This window comes from Mandrillus leucophaeus, unplaced genomic scaffold (genome assembly GCF_000951045.1).
Source record: "Mandrillus leucophaeus isolate KB7577 unplaced genomic scaffold, Mleu.le_1.0 Scaffold107, whole genome shotgun sequence".
Classification (NCBI taxonomy): Eukaryota; Metazoa; Chordata; class Mammalia; order Primates; family Cercopithecidae; genus Mandrillus; species Mandrillus leucophaeus.
This window is the reverse complement of record NW_012098876.1, coordinates 304,363-327,317: the sequence shown is the minus strand read 5'-3', so window position 1 is coordinate 327,317 and position 22,955 is coordinate 304,363. Positions and strand designations below refer to the sequence as shown.

Sequence of the window (22,955 nt, the reverse complement as noted above, 5' to 3'; positions counted from 1 at the left end):
AATGGGGCTAATTAACAGTTCTGCCTCATAAGGTGGTTGTGAGAATTTGTAAAATGACACATAAATGGCTGAGTATTGACATACAACAAATGTTACCAATAGATCTTTACACTTTTAAAATCTCACAAATTATAGAAGCATTCTGAATTCAAGTTTATATCAAAGCACACCCATATGAAATATGTACATATTTAAGAAAAAAGAACTAAAATAATATGTACTGCATTTTAATCATTTTGTCAAAATTTGTAATACTGACCACAGGCCTTCCAGCTGCAGTTGGTGGCTGCTTTGCTAAAAGGGACTGAAAAAAACCAAAATAATCCTAGTTTAGACATTCATAGCATATACTAGTGTATTTTTAAAGAAAATACACACAAGAACAGTTTACTTATTAACCATACTAAGTCTGCTTCTGATATAATTTCATACCTGTAGCTTCATAAGAAACACTTGATCATCTTCTGCCATAATTTCCTTCTCATGTACAAACTGAAATGAGCAATGCACAAATGAGCAAGTTTAATATATTATGCTAACACCATTAGTAACTTATTCTCTAGATTAATTAAAAAACAGTTCAAGAATGTGAACATTACCTATACTATATTTACGTTCACATGTGTGAGCTGCCCTACCCAAGGCCTCCAGCAGAGATGTCCAGTAATTAGCTACAGTTCTAGAAATGTTCTATCTCTCTGCTGTTCAGTATGGCAGTCACTAGCCACCAGTGGCTACTGAGCACTTGAAATGTGGCTAGTGTTACTAAGGAATTGATTTCTATCTAATTTTACATTTAAAAGGCATATGAGGCAAGTGGCTACTGTGTTGAACAGCACAACCCTAGAGTCACAAGCATATTAATCATGCTTACAAAATTTGCTAAACAGCAGTTACGGTGTTTTAAAAGGGCCAGTAATATCCTAGTTAAGTGAAATGCAACTTGTCCCTTGTTTCTCTGAAATCAAAATATAATGGCTCTTCTATGAGCTGAGTAATTAGGAAAAGGAATTGCAAAGTCTCCTGCTTCTATTCTTGCTGTATAACACATACCCAATCTATTTTCTTCCCAGGAGCCAGTGATTCTTTTAAAAGGTTAAGTCAGATTATATCACTCCCCTGCTCAAACTCTCAATCGCTTTCCATCTAACTCAGAATGAAACCCAAAGTCCTTACTGTAGCCTAATGATAAAAGACCCACAATAACTTAATTCTGCCTCTCATCTCCTAGCACTCTAACCTTCCTCACAGCTCTTTCCTGCTCAGTCTTCCTCATACATTTCTGCTTCAGGGCATGTGCACTTTTAGTTCCCTCTGCTTTCAGCATTCTCTCCTCTTTATCAAAGACCTTCCCCCAGCGTTCATAAACAGCATGCCTCATAGCCCAGTCCCCTCGCTTATTCTCCCTACACCCTGCTTTATTTCTGTAGCACTTATCACTACTTGACAGGTGTCTATATATTGGTTTATTATATGTATCACTTTCCTTCCCATTTAGCACTTAGAACCTAAACAGGGCCTGAGGTGATACTCAATAAATATTTGTGGAATGAATAAAAGAAAAAGATAAATTAAAAAAGCATAATCTGTTAGTAAAAGAATGCAAAATATTTTTGCTCTTTTATTTTTATGTATGCATTTCTTTTAATAAATATCCAAACCAAATACCACACCAACTGATTTTTCATTTGACTTTTTCATTTTTTCTTTTTTTTGGAGTCTCACTGTGCTGCCCAGGCTGGAGTGCAATGGTGCCATCTCAGCTCACTGCAAGCTCCGCCTCCCGGGTTGAAGCGATTCTCGTGCCTCCGCCTCCCAAGTAGCCGGGATCACAAGCACGCATCACCACGCCTGGCTAATTTTTGTATTTTTAGTAGAGACAGGGTTTCACCATGTTGGTCAGGCTAGTCTCGAACTCCTGACCTCGTGATCCGCCCACCTCGGCCTCCCAAAGGGCTGGAATTACAGGTGTGAGCCACCGCGCCTGGCTGACCTTTTTTTATTACTAACAATAACCCACGAACAGAAGATGGATGCTTTATGAATGTTTGGATTCTGAAGACTCTAAATCAAAATTATTTTTTCTTGATATGTCAAGATTAAAGTCAGTCAGTGAGAAGTACCACAAGTTGAGTGTCCTTCATCCGAAATGCTTGCGACCAGAAGTGGAAGTGTTTCAGATTGCTGAATATTTGCATTAATACTTATCACTTCAGCATCCATGATCTGAAAATCCAAAACGTTTCAATAAGCATTTCCTTTTGAGAGTCATGTTGGTGCTCAAAGTGTTTCAGATTTTTGAGCATTTTGGATTTTCAGATTAGGGATAGTCTATTTATGCAAATACTCGTTTTTATAGAGCTTTCGGAAACATCTCTATCTATAGAACACTATACACTGCTTAACGTGAAATCAAGATACAGGAAAGCAGTGTATCTTCTGGCATCTGATTTAATAGATAGAGTTAAGACTAAAACTGGGCCGGGCGCAGTGGCTCACACCTGTAATCCCAGCACTTTGGGAAGCTGAGGGAGGCGGATCACTTGAGGTTCGGAGTTCGAGACCAGCCTGGCCAACATGGTGAAACCTGCCTCTACAAAAATACAAAAAAATTAGCTGGGCAAGATGGTGGGTGCCTGTAATCCCAGCTACTTGGGAGGCTGAGGCAACAGAATCGATTGAACCTGGGAGGCGGAGGGTGCAGTGAGCTGAGGTCATGCCATTTTACTCCAGGCTGAGCGACACAGCGAGACTCCGTCTCAAAAAAAAAAAAAAAACCTAAAACAATATAAAAAATTGCAAGTTCTTGGATAGCTGTGAGCTAATGTGGGTAACTAACTCGAGAGAAGATCCAAGACCTGCCTCAAAAGATAGAACCAACAGAATTATTCTAGTAATGTCTTCTTGGCTCTTGGCCAAGCTCTAGATTGGAAAGTTCACGGCTTCTACCTATTCAAACTCTGTAAGATCCACATATTCACTCATGCCAATCTCTGATTTCCAAGGCACTATATTAGAATATGGATTCTGCACTAACAATTGCTAATATAAATATGCCAAGGGCAAAGATTTAATTAGCTGAATAGCTGATGTATATTTTGCTAAAACAAATCCTTATGTAAACCGTACATTAGAAACACACCCAAATTATACTTAGAAAGCCTCCAGATGGAAAAAGAACATTTTTGCCTTTCTACCTTCAATCTTAAAGTATGGACTTCCCCTCAGTCTAGTCTAAAGTCTAAATATTGAAATTATTTACTAAAACGGTTACCTTTCGAACAGGTGGTTTAGTTATGATGTCTTCAAAATTATCTTCTGCTTTTAATGTTTGAAAATTTTCATGTAATATTCCTATTTTCTTATCATTATCCCACCCTGCTGGACTGGAAAGAAACACATATGGTAAATTCTCAAGCGTTTATATAGTCATTCTTGCATTTAGTCCAAGATCATGTAAAAGGAACACTTTTATGAAGTCAATTTGAACAATTATGGAAAACGAATTAGCTTTTTATTATGATGTCCACGTTTTACTAATTTCTACTTAAAATGAAATCCTGGGTAACATGCCAAAACCCCATCGCTACAAAAAATACAAAAGGAAAAGAATTAGCTGGGCATGCATGGTGGCATACACCTGTAGTCCTGGCTACTTGGGAGGAGGTTGAGAGAGGAGAACCGCTTGAGCCTGGGAGGTAGGGGCTGAAATGAGCCGAGATTGCGCCACTGCATTCCAGGATGGGCAACAGGAATGAGACCCTGTCTCAAAAAAGATTACCAATATTACAAATGTCATTGGTGTTAACTTGGGGGAAGGGGGCACTAATTATTACCTCCTAATTTTATACGGTTATCTTTTTTTTTGAGACTGAGTCTTGCTCTGTTGCCCAGGTTGGAGTACAGTGGCTCAACCATGGCTCACTGCAGCCTCTGTCTCCCAGGCTCAAGTGATCCTCCCACCTCAGCCTCCCAAGTAGCTGAACCACAGGTACGTACCACCACACCTGGCTGATTTTTTAATTTTTGGTACATATGGGATCTCACGATGTTGCTCAGGCTAGTCTTGGGCTCTTGTGCTCAAATAATCCTTCCACCTCAGCCTCCCCAAGTGCTGGGATTTTAGGCATGAGCCACTGCGCCTGTACTATTCAGGTAATTTTTTTTCTTTTCTCTCTCTTTTTTTTTTTGAAATGGAGTCTTACTCTGTCACCTAAGCTGGAGTGAAGTGGTGCAATTTTGGTTCACTGCAACTTCTGCCTCCCAGGTTCAAGTAATTCCTGGGCCTCAGCCTCCCAAGTAGCTGGGACTATAGGTATGCACCACCACACCTGGGTTAATTTTTGTATTTTTTTATTAGAGAGGGGGTTTCGCCATCTTGGCCAGGCTTCTCTTGAACTCCTGACCTCAAGTGATCCACTCTTGGCCTCCCAAAGTGCTGGGTATTAGAAGCGTGAGCCACCGTGCTCAGCCAGGTAACTTTTTAAAAGCATGTCTAGATCACATATTTGGCCATTTATCTATCATAATCAATTAAAGAATAAGCAGATACAATACACTAATATAGGCACCCAGTAGACAGTTTAGCTGTAATAGTAAAAACCTTTGAAAAATGGTTCAAGCCAGCAGTAAATCTAAAAGGCAGTAATAGATAAATCAAGACAGGCTATAAACAAAAACCAATCTAGGAACAGATAGATTCTCACTTACACATCATGGAAAGGTCTATTGGTCCCAACTCAAAACTGAAAATAATGATTCACCATCAAATAGTAGCAATAATACATGATAAAATTATGTATTTAAGAGTGCACTTACATAAATACTGCATCCTTTTCCACAACAACAGCAGGAATCTTATAGGGAAATCCATATAGTTTCTGAACGATGTATTTATATACTAAGTCTATATTTTTGTTTTCTTTTACTGAAGTGTAAATAAGTGCTGCACCATCTGAATAATATGGTTAAAGAAAATTCTGGACAAATATCATGAGCAAATACCATAAAATTCTGTGTTTTCAGCTTAACTTTTATTTCTATGCATTTTGGTTTCAGAAATAACTCTAAAGGTATACTATATGGTAATCAAGAATTTCAAAAGTAAAAAATACTACCTTCATACGGGCTACAATTGATAAAAGAATTTTTACATGATCAATTTAACTTAGGAAGGTAGAAGTCTCATTAAGAAGTAAAGGTAAATCTAGAAATACTGACACTACTACTACTTCTATATTCAAAGCACATGAAAGGACAATTTTTATGACTTTAACTTTCCTAAACTTCACGGAGGGGATATTACTTATCAGCAGCTGTTTTGTTTGCCTTTTCAACAAAAATGGTATGTAACAGTGCTTTTTTGTAGTTTTTACTAAAGACAGGAATTAAGACTTCAGGGATAAGCCTCAGGACACTCATTGCAGAGGGTAAAAGAAACCCATTGTTGAAAGGTGAACCAGCAGGTACCAATGAGGAAGCTTTCAGGAATAACCAAAGGCAAAAGCACATTTCATGACAAAACTTGAAATCACACAACCTCACATGAAGATGACCTTTTATCCAAAAGACACAGTGGATGTAAATATTAAGACATACGTGGACAATGTGACCACTGACCACTGATGGGTTCAGAGTGGCTCCCAGAAATTCTATGACAACCCACATTCTAGCACTGGCCTTTGTTTCTCCAAGGGAGATGGTGACCTAGGCCAAGGGGGAAATGCTGGGAGAACAGTCTAACTTCTTAACTGGGATACTCATATTTTCTGGGACATGACCTGAGGCTTATGAACCTAAAAGCAGTATTGCTAAATACAACTTACTAAACTTACTTTGATATGAAACTTTAACATGGTAGAGACAAACATAATCTTAGGCAAAAGTTTAACTGTATGAACTTTGCATTAATGACCTTCCCCACAAAGAAAACCAAATTATGATAATTTGGAACATTTCTGTAACTGAAAAACTTACATTGCAATTAAAACTTTAATAAAAGTGATTTTGAACTGTCACTGTCTGTCACTGATAAATACATACCTCATTATTTTGAGATGACTTCTCACATTTTGTAATCTTTTAAAATCAACTGGCTCTAATGGTCTCTAATTATTTTGGTAGAAAGCTTCCTTTCCGATTACATTTCTGTATTTACATTACTATTATTGTTATTTTTTTTGATGGAGTTTTGCTCTGTCACCCAGGCTGGAGTACAGTGGCATGATCTCTGCTCACTGCAAGCTCCGCCTCCCAGGTTCACGCCATTCTCCTGCCTCAGCCTCCCGAGTAGCTGGGACTACAGGTGCCCACCACCTCACCCAGCTAATTTTTTTGTATTTTTAGTAGAGATGGGGTTTCACCATGTTAGCCAGGATGGTCTTGATCTCCTGACCTTGTGATCCGCCCACCTCGGCCTCCCAAAGTGCTGGGATTACAGGCATGAGCCACCATGCCCGGCCCTGTATTTACATTTTTAAGTATAGCATTAAATAAATGATTAAAGAGACTGTTTATTCTCAAATTTTCTAATCCCCAAAGATAACATTAAAAAAGGGCTATAGATATCTATACTACAATTACTCCCACTTTTTATTTTATTTCTGAAGACATTATGGTAGACTAGTATCCTTTAACTCAACCAACTCAGCCATTTGGTGACAAAAGAGAAAGGCCCATAAAGAGAAAGAACAGAAGGGAAAAGGGGAAAGGGAAACTATCAGTGTCAAGTGATCTTACTCAGGCTTTCTATAAGTGGTCCTTAAATTAAATGCCCACTAATGAAAATGATTTATAAATTGTAGACACTATAAACATGTGTGTATTACTCATTACTATCTATTCCTAATATCATTTCATTACGTTTCAGACTCAAAAGCTTTGGCTGGGGAATGCAACTGCAAAATATCTGATCCAAGAGGGTTGGTGAGTTTACTCTTCAGTGTATTCAAGGTGTAACTAAGTTTTCAACAGTAAAGTCTCTAAAAAGTATTCACTGTTAACTTTCATTTTCTCCCTCTTTTAGATGTAATTATTACTCACTGGCTTACCTAATCCTTGCAATCTAGATTAACAAGACTTTCTATGATAGATTTTCCAGGAAGGTTTCTAACGTATAGATAATTCTCCAGCCTCCCTTTGGAATACTCTAATCCAATATGTCTAGATAGGCAGAGCCAGATTTTGAAACCACTGTTAGGCTATATGTGGAGAAGATGACAACACACTAAATAAATTAAAAATGAAAACACAAAAAACGCAATATTGACTTTGCCCTACCACCCACCAACAAATACAGTTTTTCAATCAGATCTGTTCATACAGCTTACTAGACTTTTCCACGTACAATTGATAATTATTTTTCTTACGCATACTTGAAACACAGCAAATCAAAGTAATATACTTCAATATTTGCTTTTCTATCTCGAAATATCCAAATATAAATAATTTGGGAATTAAAATGAAATTTTCAACCAGAGGCAGAAGGAGAAATGTTTACAGAATTTCTCAAGTCCATCAATTTAATTCTTTTAACTTTAAAAAACAAAAAAAGGTAAAGTGGTACACTGAATTAATAAATGTATTTAAAAGGATACACTGTAAACAAAACTTCCGGATATGTGACTGAATAAAATCAAAATGTTCATCTCTGTAGTCATGTTCTTTCTCCAATACACTAATGGCATCACACTGTTAAGTTAAAATAATTAAAAATAATACATTTAAAATAATCAAAACTAAATATAGTAATTTAAACAGTTCAATTCTGGATAGGGGAACATCATAAAAGTACCACTCTGATATGGTAAATGAACAGCAGGACACAGAATATCAAGTACTCTATGAACTTGGAGGGACTAACGGATAATTTTATCTTTTTAAAAAGCATTAACTTCTATGTTAACGTTAAATCTGGTCAGAATACCAAAGAGAAAGTTTTAGTACATAAGGGAAGGAAGAATAACAAGCCTAGCGTGTTCTAAGAAATCATACTTGCTAACTCAACTACTTATATAACCTGGAACAAAGTTTTAAAAGATCTAACATCCATTTTAGTTTTATAAAACACTTCTGCATATCCAGGGAGTCTCTACTTCTCACCATTTCTTCTTTGTTCCTGTGTTTATCTGATAATTCTCAAGCGACCTTAATTTCTTTTCTGGTGTTTTTATTCACTCTTATTACAATCTCAACTAATAACAAAATAAGGAAATTACAACTGATTTTTGAAATGTCACCCGTACAATCAATGAGACAATTCTGAATGCTGCTTGCTACAGAAAAATGCTAAGAAAAATACAAAGAAGTCATGTTCAAATATCACAACATCCAAATAATTTCACCAAAACACTTTTGAATTGAAGCTGTAAAATATAAAAATAAACATTTAATAATGGTCATTACACCCAATATTAGTTTCGGGTTAAATTTGCTATGTATTTTTTTGTTACATATATATATACACACACACACTATATATACATATATATATAAAATAAAGTAACAACAACAACAAAAAAACCTAACAGGGTGCAGTGGTGTGCGCCTGTACTACTTTGGAGGGTGAGGAGGGAGGACTGAGCCTAGGAGTTCAAAGCTAGCTGGGCAACATAGCAAAACTCTCCATAAAAATGAAAATAAAAACATATATATGGCATGAAACAGAGTCTCATTACAGAATTATAATGAGCATTTCATTGCCCATTTTATCAAATACAATGATTTCAAAAGATTAAAAATAATTATTATACTTTGACTTAATGACACTTTTGGAAAGGCATAGTGGTTTAGTATTAAATAAAAATATTTTAAAGCTGGGTGAGGTGGCTCACGCCTATAATTCCAGCACTTTGGGAGGCCGAGGCGGGCGGATCACAGGGTCAGGAGATCAACACCATCCTGGCTAACACGGTGAAACCCCATCTCTACTAAAAATACAAAAAAATTAGCCGGGCATGGTGGTGGGGGCTATAGTCTCAGCTACTCGGGAGGCTGAGGCAGGAGAATGGCGTGAACCCGGGAGGTGGAGCTTGCCATGAGCCAAGATCGCGCCACTGCACTCCAGCCTGGGCGACTGAGCAAGATTCCATATCAAAAATAAAATAAAATAAAATAAAAATATTTTAACTGAAATCAGAGGATCTGGACTTAAGACAAGAAACTTAGTCTCTCTGAAATCTCCATTTCTGGAGTCTTTAAACTGATGGCATTGAACCACTATACTTCTCTCCCTTTGGAAACACACATTTCTCCATATGCCTAACACATTTTAAAAGTTCATAAACTGAAATACATCTGATAGTGTCTTAGATTTTATGAAATACAGTAGATGATCTCTTCTGGTTTGAAAATGTTATGACTCTATGACTCACTTGATACTGATTCCGGACCCTTTAAGCTTAACATTTTTCTTTTGGAAAGTAAGACTGCTTTTCATAAGGCATGTAGTGCTGTAAAACGGAACCAACTTCCAGTAAACAAACAGCTCTTCACCAACCAAAACAAAATAAAAAACAAATCACACAGAAGGATTTCAGTGTGAGATTTTAAGATACTGTTTTACAGAAAAGGTGTACGTAACAACTATACCAGAACCACCACTGGAAAGCAGATGGCAGACTTTAACTTAATTATTTTAAATGCTGTCACTCCATTCCTTTGTTATGGATCATTTTTGTAGTAAAGTAAAACCTAAGGTAGGTTTTAAATACTTCAATCAATTTTACTCCAACAATGAACAAATTCTATACCCTCCTTTAATTTTATATGCGCAAATTTTACATATTAAAAAGCACTAATTTCAGGTCTGAAAAGGACTTATGTTCTGTCATTTTCTTAACTATTCCATGACTTACAAACAGTAAAAACACACACTCAGGACCAAGCGGGGAGAACATGAACTTGATCTTTTTATTATTATTATTAATATTATTTGAGACGGAGTCTCACTCTGTCACCCAGGCTGGAGTGCAGTGGTACGATCTCGCCTCACTGCAAGCTCTGCCTCCCAGGTTCATGCCATTCTCCTGCCTCAGTCTCTCGAGTAGCTGGCACTACAGGCGCCCGCCACCACGCCTGGCTAATTTTTTGTATTTTTAGTAGAGATGGGGTTTCACCGTGTTAGCCAGGATGGTTTCGATCTCCTGACCTCATGATCCGCCCACCTCGGCCTCCCAAAGTGCTGGGATTACAGGCGTGAGCCACCGCACTCGGCTGATCTATTAAGTATTTTTAAATTAATTAATTATTTATTTTTGAGACAGAGTCTCACTCTGTCGCCCAGGTTGGAGTGCAGTGGCACGATCACTGCAAGCTCCGCCTTCCAGGTTCCCAGGCTTGAGCCACCGCGCCTGGTCTTCTATTAATTATTTTTAAAGGAAACTTAATTTTATTACAAAACATATACAGTGAAATAACCAATAATATAATTTTGATAATAGTGACCCTATCAGAACCTTTTTAAAAACCAGAAACACTTGATAACTACATGTCAACTTCATATAATGAGCACTGCTACATGTTTAAAAGTCTATTTTAAGTACATAATCCTCTGACATTAGAGAACATATAAAAATTCAATGTTGAGGCTGGGCGCAGTGGCTCACACCTGTAATCCCAGCACTTTGGGAGGCCAAGATGGGTGGATCACCTGAGGTCAAGAGTTTGAGACCAGCCTGGCCAACGCGGTGAAAGCCCATCTCTACTAAAAATACAAAAAATTAGCTGGGAGTGGTGGTGGGCACCTGTAATCCCAGCTACTTAGGAGGCTGAGGCAGGAGACTGCTTGAACCTGGGAAGCGGAGGTTGCAGTAAGCCAAGATTATGCCATTGTGCTCCAGCCTGGGCAACAAGGGCAAAATTCCGTCTCAAAAAAAAAAAAAAAAAAATGTTGAAAAATAAGTTTATAAAAACCAATAAACTATCATTTTACCTGTAATTATTTCTATTAAACTGACTGATCATACAATGAAGTTCAATGGGAATTATGAAAATGAGATTCAATCATGAGTATTTGAAATAACATTTTCTTTCAAAGAAACTATAATTAAGACCACAAAAGCAACATGTTAATATCATTCAATACTTTAAACTATTATTTGTTAACAAAAAATCATCTAGGAGAACTAATGTGTTAACTCCAAAAAACCTGGAAAACAAAACAGTTGTTCATCCTCAGTGAACATCAGTAGCAGAATCCCTAGGAAGCAAACTAACCTTTGTGCAAACTACTAGTACTGGAATGCCCAAGTTATGTGTAAGTGTATCCGCACCCAGAGGTAAAACTACACTGTCATCTTTGTCCTCTTGTGACGCAGTATTTCTTCTCTGGGGAGAAGCTGGGAAGTCTTCTCCTGGTTCTACATATTCTTGGAAGTCTCTAATCACTGAAAATCAAAGTAAACACAATTTAGAAATTGCTTTATTTCAGCAGGTAACTTTTCTTGCCATAATCTAAAGATAAAATTTACTCCAATTTATACTTAGTCTTGTATAAGAGAAAACACAAAAAGGGTTAGAGAAACCTATTTCAAAGAGAATATACAAACAACGAACCCCCATTAATAATTAGGAGGCAGAATACTACTACTGCATGGGATGGCTCTACAAAGTAGGGTTCTATCTAGACCTGGCTCAATTTATGCAAACTCTTTTGGTCAAGTCACAATTGGTTTTGTCTCTCTACCTTCTCTAATTCACAAAAGGCATTATACGGATAAAAGAAAAATAAATGTGGGAGAAAAAAATCCCACAACTTAAAAGATAGCCTAGATGACTTTCTAATACTAACTCCTTTCACTAAACCCTTTACTCAGGTCTCTCCTTTTTTACCTAGGCTCAATCTTGGTCCATGCTCATTCTGCAACCCTGGTACAACTTAATGAAATATTACCAGTGCCAATCAGTTTTTAGGAGTTATTTGCAAGGCTGTCAAAACTGTCACTAAAAAATATAAAGTAAATGTGAACGTAACGAGAGACTTGAAAATGTATGTTTGGACTCAGTAATTATTCTCCTAGGAATTCTCAAGGGCACAATCAGTCATGCACACACAAGGATTTCCATATAACTCTTTTCTTCATGTTTAAAAGCAAAACACATTTGGAAACAAACTGTCCATAGCATAGGATTAAAATGGTATATGAGAAAAAATTATACACAACTATAAAATGTCAAGTTTTCAAAGAATATTTAATGTTGCGGGAAACAGTAACATTAAAAGAGATAGAAATAAAGCCAAAGTATGATTCCAGCTTAGAAATAAAAATACTGGGAAAAATACACAAAAGTTTGATTTACTGATTTACTGATTTGAGACAGGGTCTTGCTCTGTCACCCATGCTGGAGTACAGCAGTGCAATCATGGCTCACTATAGCCCTAACCCAAGTGATCTTCTAGCTCAACCTCCTAAGTAGCTACAGGCATGTGCCACCACACCTGGCTAACTTTTTATTTTATTTTTGTAGAGACTGGGGTCTCACTATGTTGCCCAGGCTGGTCTCAAACTCTGGGCTCAAGCAATCCTCCCACCTCAGCAAACCAAAGTGTTGGGATAACACGGGTGAGCCACTGTGACTGGCTATTTTTTCTTTTTTTTTTTTTTTTGAGATGGAGTCTCACTGTGTCACCAGGCTGGAGTGCAGTGGTACAACCTCGGCTCACTGCAACCCCCACCTCCTGTGTTCAAGTGATTCTCCTGCCTCAGTCTCCCAACGGACTGGGACTACAGGTGCCCACCACCACACCCAGCTCATTTTTGTATTTTTAGAAGAGACAGGGTTTCACCATATCGGCCAGGCTAGTCTTGAACTCCTGACCTTGTGATCCGCCTGCCTTGGCCTCCCAAAGTGTTGGGATTACAGGCGTGAGCCACTGCGCCCAGTCCTATTTTCAATTTTCAAAAAACAAAGAATGTACATTATTACTTACTTAGAAAAAAAATGTGTGTTTTCTCTTTAAGTAATCATGAGCCAGATCTTTGGATCGTGAAGACTGACTCATATGGAGGAAAACTGTTCTGAATTTACATGGGGTCAAGGAATAGGGAATCCCGAAAAGTTGGGCACCGTTCCCTCCAGAAACACAGGGGTCTGTATTAACCCTTAGCAGCCTTGGTGACTCCCACCCTTAAGATCAGAGGCTGTAATCTAACAGTGGCTACCAAATTTTATCATGCACCAGAATCACTTCAAAGGCTTGTTAAATCCCAGATTACTGTTTCCACCCTCAAGAGTTTCTAATTCAGTGGTCCAGGATGGGGAGTGAAAAATGTGTATTTTTGACATGTTCCCAGCTATACTGATACTAGTGCTGCTGGTCCAGGGAACCACAGTTGAACAACTACTACTCTAGAATAAATCTAGACTTAGGGAAGAACAACAACAAAAACTCCACAGGCAACAGTAAACAAACCAACAAACAAACAAAATTAAAAGTATTTAGACGTCTCTTTCAATGATTTAGTACATACAAGTTTTACTGTTTTCTTACGCATAAATTCCAGCAAGCTGTCAAATTCTCTTTAAAAGTTACTGTCAGTACATAACAACAAAGGAGCTCATCTATGTATTTCCTTTTTTTTTTTTTTGAGACGGAGTCTTGCTCTGTCACCCAGGCTGGAGTGCAGTGGTACAATCTCAGCTCACTGCAATCTCTGCCTCCTGGGTTCAAGCAATTCTCTGACTCAGCCTCCCAAGTAGCTGGGATTACAGGTGCCTGCCACCATGCTGGGCTGTTTTTTTTTGTTTGTTTTTTTTTTTTGTATTTTTAGTAGAGACGGGGTTTCACCATCTTGGCCAGACTGGTCTTAAACTTCTGACCTCGTGATCCACCTGCTTCAGTCTCCCAAAGTGCTGGGATTACAGGTGTGAGCCGCCACGCCTGGCCCATCTATGTATTTTCTTATGCAAAGCACGATACTGGTGAATGAAGAACTCTAAGTGACATTAAAAAATATTACAGGCAGCTGAATGTGGTGGCTCATGCCTGTAATCCCTGCACTTTGGGGGTCTGAGCAAGGTGGATCACTTGAGCTCAGGAGTTCAAGACCAGCCTGGGCAACATGGCAAAACCCTATGTCTACGAAAAATAAAAAAATTAGCCAGGCATGGTGGTACGTGCCTGTAGTCCCAGATACTCGGGAGGCTGAGGTTGGGGGATGGCTTGAGCCTAGGGCGCAGACGTTGCAGTGAGCCAAGATTGTGCCACTGCACTTCAGCCTGGGCAACAGTGTGGGACCCTGACTCAAAAATTTAAAAAAAGTAAATAAAAAATGTTACTGGCTTACAACATGTTAGAAATGACTCATACAATTTTCATAATTCCCATAAAAATCTCCAATTCACATGAGCATGTATAAAATATGTACTTTGTAAATCATAAAACCATTTTAATATCTTTATATATATACTGTCAACATCTTTCTAGGCACATTTCATTTTGACAAGGTCAGTAAGATTACTAGTTAAAAAATGAAACTGCTGAAAATGAGCAGCTGAAGAAAGATTCCATTTTTTCACCCTGCAAAGCTACTTTCCAAAATGAACACACACAGCTTTTTGGCAAGGAGAAAAGGCATCTCTACTAAACAGTTTACCATTGTGTCTTATGTTTCTAATTTGAAACTGTATTAAAACCTAGCACATCATCTAAACAGAATTTTAAAAACAGTTGTTAGAGGCCAGGCCGGTGACTCACGCCTGTAATCCCAGCACTCTGTGAGGCCGAGGGGGGTGGATCATGAGGTCAGGAGTGCGAGACCAGCCTAGCCAATATGGTGAAACCCCGTCTCTACTGAAAATACAAAAATTAGCAGGGCATGGTGGCAGGCGCCTCTAATACCAGCTACTCAGGAGGCTGAGGGAGGAGAACAGCTTAAACCCAGGAGGCAGAGGTTGCAGTGAGTCAAAAAAAAAAAAGTACTTACAATATGCTTACTTCATTAAACCTTTTTCATAGTCAAAAATTTCTAATGATTAAAGTCAGCCAAGATATTTTGTTTTTGAAACCTACATTATTATTTCTAGACTACTTACACTTTTGCTCCATTTGTTTCATTTCTTCAGGAGGGATTTTCAGTTTGTCAACATGTTCTCTAACAACACTTGCCCATTTCTGTAAAGAATCCAAAGCAGTCCAAGGCTTTGACATGTCAACAACCAGCATAACTAGGGTATCCTTCAGAGATACGGCATCCAGTGAAAATTTAAGGAGGCCTTTGTGATACAGGTCTCCATCTAAGATCCATACATTACATCTTGTTTGATCTACAACAGACAAAACAAAGTAACCAAGGCAACGAGATTAAGTAATTTCATCATCCAACTAACAGTACCACTTGGTATTTTAGTGCATCTCCACAGGAGATGTGCTATTGGCTTTGACAAAATTCAACAATTTAGGCCATCTACCAATTTATTTAAAGGCCTAAAATGACTTAACTGCCAGTAAAGTTCAACTATTTAGGCCATCTTCTAATTTATCTAAAGGCCTAAAATGACTTCACTGTAGCATCCTCTACTTCATATTTCTTAATCTAAAACCAGAGGATGCATAACTTGTTTATGTTTTTACCATCAGCAGATAGAGATATGCATACCAAGATATTATATACAAAAATGAGAAGGCAAGTGATCTACAGAAGAAAAAATAGCTGATAGATAAAAGCTAAGTAGATAATATTTTTATCAGAAAATTAGAAGGTGAAATTGGAGTCAACAAAACAATCACTATCTGAGGGAAAATGAGCTGAGAAATTGAGATTCTTCAGGTATGGCCGGAAAGAAATATCTGCACACCAGGATAGCTTAAGATGCTTAAAAGTATCATATACGAATCCCAATCCCAAATTAATAAAAGTATGCCTAAACATAGCTATTTCTTGACCAGCATGACATCACAGAACTTCTAGTAAAAACTTACACACTAAAAAAAAAAAAAAAAAAAATCAAAGACTAATGTGAATGGCAGTGCACCTCACAATAGACTTCAGAAATTTATGTTACAAATGACACTCACCATCCCTGTCTTCGTCATGCACATTTAAGTACAAATATTCCAGTCCTCTTCCTTTCTTATACTCCTCTATTCCCTGAATTTTTCTTATTAAGCTTGTTTTTCCGGCTCCATCTTCACCTAGATATAAAAAGAAAGGATACATCTTATAAATTACAACACAGATTATTTAAGGATGCTTTCTAGCACCAAGTGAAAGACCCAACTGGAACTGGCTTCAACCAAAAAGACAATTTGATGAAATATAATGGAGCAGCTACAGTATCAAAAATGCAGACTTGGCTGGGCACGGTGGCTCACACCTATAATCCCAGCACTTTGGGAGGCTGAGGCAGGCGGATCACCTGAGGTCAGGAGTTCGAGAACAGCCTGGCCAACATGGTAAAATCCCATCTCTACTAAAAGTAGAAAAATTAATTACGCATGGTGGCACACGCCTGTAATTCCAGCTGCTGAGGCAGAAGAATTGCTTAAACCTGGGAGGCAGAGGTTGCAGTGAGCCAAGATTGTGCCACTGTACTCCAGGCTGGGCAACAGAGTGAGGTTCTGTCTGAAGAAAAAAAAAAAGAGATAAAGATGCGACTCCATCACAACCAGGATTCTCTCTCCTGGTCTTGTTAAATCTTGTCCTATCCTATTGCAAATGACTTCCCCTACGGATAATTTTCAGGAGATGAGAAGGTAAAGTGAAACACCTTAGGTTTCAGGAATTTCCACTCTCATGTCATCCCAGTTTAATCTACAAGGAACAAAAGACTCTTACTCTTGGCTTTCAGTCTGAAGAACCTCAGTTAAAGACTCTTAATTGGCCCAGTTTGAGTTATATGTCCACCTAAGGGCCAATCAAGGGGGATGGACGGTGCATCAATCAGTTCCCTGTACATCAGGACAGGGAACTGTGACCCTTACCAGAACCATGAAGCCATAATAAATACATAGCAGGAGAGATGGGGAGAAAATGGGGATAAAAAACTGGGCAAGAAAAAGTGTAGGGAGAATGTACAACAGACAAAAATTAAAAATAGACTTCAAAGTGTTAATGGCAGAAAATCACGTGATTTAAACTTGACACAAGTATTTTTTTAAAAAGGTTTAAAACTAGGCTAACTAGGCCAGGCGCGGTGGCTCACGCCTGTAATCCTAGCACTTTGGGAGGCCAAGGCAGGTGGATCACGAGGTCAGGAGTTCGAGACCAGCCTTGCAGCATGATGAAACCCCATCTCTACTAAAAATACAAAAAAATTAGCCGGGCACAGTGGCGTGCACCTGTAATCCCAGCCACTCAGGAGGCTGAGGCAGGAGAATTGCTTGAATCCAGGAGGTGGAGGTTGCAGTGAGCCAAGATCGTGCCACTGCACTCCAGCCTGGGCGACAGAGCGAGGCTCCGTCTCAAAACAAAACAAAACTAGGCTAGCTGTTCAATGTTTTGGTGAGTGCTTTTTTATATTGTGAGTATTTAAATGCTACTTATATGTTACTGTTCATGGACTTATTAGAATCATAGTAATAGTATTTATAGATATAAAACTGGAGTTGCTTGGATCTAAGGACTTATTCCTGGAGATCTAATGAGTTCTCTGAATTTAAAAATTGTCTTCATTTTCATGTTAAGCTAAAAAAAAATACGTCTTAGGTCTTTGTATCTGAATGCTGCCACAAGATTGCAGTGCCCACCTCTGCAATGGTGTTTATAATCCTGCTGGGGCCAAGGTGAAGCCAAGTGAAGCAGACACAGCAGAAAAGAGAGTCAACACACAGGCACGCCAAATTCAAAGTATCCCAGAGCAGTCAATTCCATATTCAATTGTACTGGGCAGACTGGTTCTTTTTATGAAGCATTTTCTAATACTTCATAGTAATAACTGTACCTTTACATAGGCAATAAAAAAGGTGACAGTAAGAAATCCAAAGGAAGTAAATATATTAAAGAGAATATCTGTACTCCCAATGTTCACTGCAGCACTATTCACAATAGCCAAGATATGGTATCAACCTAATTGTCCATCAACTCCATCAACAAATGAATAGATAAGGAAAATCTGGTATGTGTATGTATGTATATGTACATATAATATATACACACATATATATTATACACACACATACCCAAAATGCAATACTATTTAGCCTCAAAGAAGGAAAGAATTTCCATGATATGCAACAATATGAATAAACCTGGAAGGTTCTTCATTATGTTAAATCAGGGGGCCCCAACCCCCTGGGCTGTGGACGGGTACCTGTTAGGAACCAGGCCACATGGCAGGAGGTGAGCCAACAGCATTACCGCTGAGCTGCGCCTCCTGTCAGATCAGCAGTGCTGGCATTAGATTCCCACAGGAGCCCAAACCCTAATGTGAACTGCGCACACCTGGGGATCAAGGTTGCATGCTTCTTAGGATAATCTAATTAATGCCTGATGATCTGAGGTGAAAGAGTTTCATCCTGAAACATCACCATCCAGTCCATGGAAAAACTGTCTTCCATGAAGTCAGTCTCTGGTGCCAAAAAGACTGGGGACTGCTGTGTTAAATGAAACAAGCCAGGCACCGAAAAGCAAATACTCCGTTATTTCACTCATACGTGCAACCTTAAAAAGTTGATCTTACAGAAGTTGAGAACACAATGGTAGTTACCAGGGACTGGGGCCATGGGGGAGGAGGGAGTTGGGGAGATAGATGTTGGTCAAAGGTTACAAAATTTCAGTTAGACAGGAGGAATACCTTCAAGAGACCTATTGTACAACATGGTGACTATAGTTATTAGCAATATACTGTACTGAAAAATGCCAAGAGATTAGATTTTAAGTGTTCTCACAGCAATGACAACTATGTGAGGTAATATATATATTAATTAGCTTGATTAAGCCATTCCATAACGCACATATATATTCCAAAACTTCATGTCCTGTAAATACATACAATTTAACCTAATTTAAAAAAAGAATTTGACATTAAATTAGTATTTTTCAGTACTATCTTTACAATGTACCATTAAACTGGCCAATCAACAAAACAGATTAGGTTTAAAAACAGTAATATCTATGATGACAATGATTCCCATAATGATCATGTCTAAAATGCTTAACATGAAAATAACCACCAGTAAAAAATAAAATACAAAAATATTTCTATTACTAAACCCAACACTGGCATTTAATTTCAGCAAAACATCAGTTGTTATATTAATGTTGCTAATTTGAATTTTATCAAGTTCTATAGTTTCTATGGCATTTAATTTTATAAATACTTATATAAATTAGTATAGTTTCTATGGCATTTAATTTATAAGTACATTTAATTTATAATTTTGGGGTTTGGAGTTATTTGGGAACCATAAGCCAAAAAAAAAAAAGTATATCTAGCTGCCTCAGTAGACACAAGCATTAGACTTTATATAATAAAAATAATTTAAATCACCATGTGAAGAGATCTATGAAGATCTTCTTTCAAAAGGAGCCTGAATCTGTTCTAGAACTAGGAAAAGAATCAAGATTTCTTAAAGTTTTTACTCTTATGACAGGCTACTTTCCTGAAAGAAATCCTCTAAGTTAACATGATATCAACTTAATTTGGATTATCCCACAAAAACAATGTTTTGCACTGTAAGTAAAAACCTAGTGCCCAGCCTTATAACAGAAGCTTATTGAACAACACAATGTTCAGTAAGTATTTTGTAAAGCATACACAGATCCATAAAATAAGCAGTAATCAGTTAGGTAAAACTACATATAATATGACCCAGGATTTATCTTATTTCTTTAATTCCCACTTTAAATGTTAGAAAATGAAAAGACACTAGTTTGATTGAGCCATTCCACAATGTACACACATTTCAAAACATATTGTACACAATATACACAATTTTTGTCAGTTTTTAAAAAGTGAAAAGATATATTCATAAGGGTAAAAACTTCAGATGAGTTTATTTCAACTTATTTCTTAAAATATTAATATTTGAAATTACTTAAATATAAAGGTTTCCAAATAAAAAATACATAACTGCAGAAAATCTCACAAATCTAAGCAAAAGAATAGAAACCATATTACCTAGAAATAATTATTGATAATTTGGTTATCTCTGATGGTGATATTATGGGTAATTTTTCAATAACAAGCTTGTGTCTTCCTTTTGATCTCTAAAGGTTTAAGTCAGTAGATTCAGAACAGATTTTGAGCCAAAATACGGTTGGCCAGGCACGGTGGCTCACGCCTGTAATCCCAGCACTTTGGGAGGCCAAGGCGGGTGGATCATCTGAGGTCAGGAGTTTGAGACCAGCCTGACCAAGATGGAGAAACCCCGTTTCTACTGAAAATACAAAATTAGCCAGGTATGGTGGTGCATGACTGTAATCCCAGCTATTCGGGAGACTGAGGCAGGAGAATCGCTTGAACCAGGGAGGTGGAGGTTGCAGTGAGCTGAGATAGCACCACTGCACCCCAGCCTGGGCAACAAAAGCGAAACTCCATCTCAAAACAAACGAACAAACAAAACTGTCAATGTAACTATATATGCTCACTATTTTAAGCTCTTGCAGCCATCACTAAGGCATGGCTGTTTCCTTTTTCTAAAGACTGAACACAAGTGGAAGGGTTCTCCTCCACTTATCATGAGATCAGAGTTTATTCCTCTCTGTGAATGTTGTCAATCATTCATTTCACTGGACGATTTAATAATTTTCTAACTATTAGAACTATCAGAATCACCTGCAGGATTTGTTATAAGGTATCAGAATCACCTGAGAAGTTTGTTAAAACACAGATTACTGGGGCCCACCTCCTTAGTTTCTAATCCAGTAAATATTGAGTGGGGCCTAAGAATCTGCATTTCTAACAAGTTTCCAGAGATGTTGATGCCACTGGTACAGAGGCCACACTGAAAACCACTCCATGGCTGGATGTGGTGGCTCATGCCTGCAAAGCCAGCACTTTGGGAGCCGAGGCAGGAAGATCACTTGAGCCCAGGAGTTCAAGACCAGCCTGGGTGATCAAGTGAGATCCCATCTCCATCTGTTTTTAAATTACAAAAAAAAAAAAATTTTAACAGCAAATTAAAAAAAAAAAAGAAAGAAAATCACTGCATTAGACATTTATTACACTAAGCCATACACTAAGAATGTGAAGATCCTTATATCAACATTGTTGTCCTCTAAGAGCTCATAAATTGGAAGGGGTTAACAAATAGGAAACAGTTTCCAGATACTGTCATTAGGACTACACCAGAGATATGCAACAAATCAGGAAGTCAGCCCAGAGGGAAGAGCCTGGTTTTGCTTGGAAGTCAGAAGTCTTTGCAGAAAAGGTAACAATTAAGCCAAATCTTGTATGGTTAATGAACCATGGAGAGTTTGTCATTCCAGGAAGTAAGAACACACGAGAAAACCACGTACAGAGACCCAGAAGCAAAGAAGTGTCCTTCTAGGAAGGACAAATAATTTGAATGCATGAAATTTAGGATGTGAAGGGGAAAGGAAACAAAAGGTGATAACAAACAGAGGCCAGATCATGAAGGGCATCTTATGCCAGGCTGACAAGGTCAGACGATTCTGAAAATGAGGAACCACTGGCACAGTTTAGGTACTTTAGAAAGACTACTATGGAAAAGTGTGGAAGAATGACTGACAAGAATAAGTTTAGGAGTAAAGAGACTAGACAACAGACTATTAATGGAGTCCTAGCAAAAAATGAGGTAGTTCTGATCTAAGGTATGGAGGCAGAGACAACTATACTCAAAGGCTGTTTTGGTTGGGAGTTGGCAGAGAAAAGGCAGACACAGAAGTCAGAGAAGACTGCCTGGCTATAACTTCAGAAACACCATCCTCTTTTCCAGCTGCCTCTGAAGTGTTTGGTCCTAAGTATTTTTGCAGACTGCTCTTCTATCCCTACCCAACATTCGTTACCTAGGGTTCGTTCCTCAGTCCTCTGCTCTTCTCACTGTATATGTAATTCCCAGAGGCTCCGCAAATCCATGACTTCAATTCCACCTAAAATCTGGTGACCCACAGACTTCCTTCAAGGATCAGCTTCTCCTGAACTGCTTACTAGTCATTACTACTGGATGTTCCATGAATACCTCACATTTCAATATGCACAAAGCATTATCATCATCTTGCCACTTCCCCCAAAACATTGACTTACATAATTAATATGAGTCCAACCTCAAAGCCTTTATGTCCACTATTCCCTCCACCTAGAACAAAGTTCCTTCAGATATCTGCATGCTGCCTAAACTCCTTTTTGCCTTCCCTCAAATATCACCTCCTCAGGTAGGCCTCCCTGACCACCTCCATTCATTCATTCCTTCTTACAAACAACCATTTACTATTCATTCATTCATTCATTTTAGAGACAGGTCTCACTCTGTTACCTTTCTTCATTCATTCACTCATTTTTAAAACAAGGTCTTGCTACGTTGCCCAGGCTGGTCTCAAACTCCTGGCCTCAAGCATTCCTCCCGCTTAGCCTCCCAAGCACTGGGATTACAAGCATGAGTCACTGAGACCTCCACCTTTTCTTCCCCCATCTCATTTACAATTACAACCTCCCAACATTCTTTATTTCTTGTTTTATTTTTTTCCACTGAACATACTAAGTTACTATGTATTTTACTTAGTCTCCCCCAACCTCAAAAGCAAGCTCCAGAAAAACAGGCATTTCTATTTTGTTCACTGCTGCATCCCTAGTACCTAAAAAGTACATGTGACAAACGTGCCTATAAACTCTGCTCCTTTCACAGCAAAACGTATACTTTGTTGTTGTTGTTGTTGAGATGGAGTCTCCCTCTCTTGCCAGGCTGGAGTACAGGGGCACAATCTTGGCTCACTGCAACCTCCGCCTCCCAGATTCAAGTAATTCTCCTGCCTCAGCCTCCTGAGTAGCTGGGACTACAGGCACACCCACCATGCCCAGCTAGTTTTTGTATTTTTAGTAGAGACCGGGTTTCACCA

The 22,955-nt window shown here is 38.2% G+C and overlaps 1 protein-coding gene across 3 annotated transcripts in view; it reads right to left on the bottom strand.

The window, feature by feature from the left end:
- DYNC1LI1 (dynein, cytoplasmic 1, light intermediate chain 1) overlaps positions 1 to 22,955 on the bottom strand; it is a 48,119-nt gene that overhangs the window by 4,007 nt on the left and 21,157 nt on the right. The window contains exons 3-10 of one of the 3 annotated variants that reach the window (XM_011985348.1): positions 16,016 to 16,132; positions 15,034 to 15,264; positions 11,215 to 11,384; positions 7,596 to 7,689; positions 4,819 to 4,954; positions 3,275 to 3,386; positions 433 to 492; positions 260 to 304 (exon numbers count right to left, since the gene is read on the bottom strand). In XM_011985348.1, coding sequence (XP_011840738.1) covers positions 260 to 304; positions 433 to 492; positions 3,275 to 3,386; positions 4,819 to 4,954; positions 7,596 to 7,689; positions 11,215 to 11,384; positions 15,034 to 15,264; positions 16,016 to 16,132 — 965 coding nt within the window. The remainder of the gene's footprint in view (positions 1 to 259; positions 305 to 432; positions 493 to 3,274; positions 3,387 to 4,818; positions 4,955 to 7,595; positions 7,690 to 11,214; positions 11,385 to 15,033; positions 15,265 to 16,015; positions 16,133 to 22,955) is intronic. The other 2 variants (XM_011985357.1, XM_011985366.1) reach the window with 2 other exon arrangements.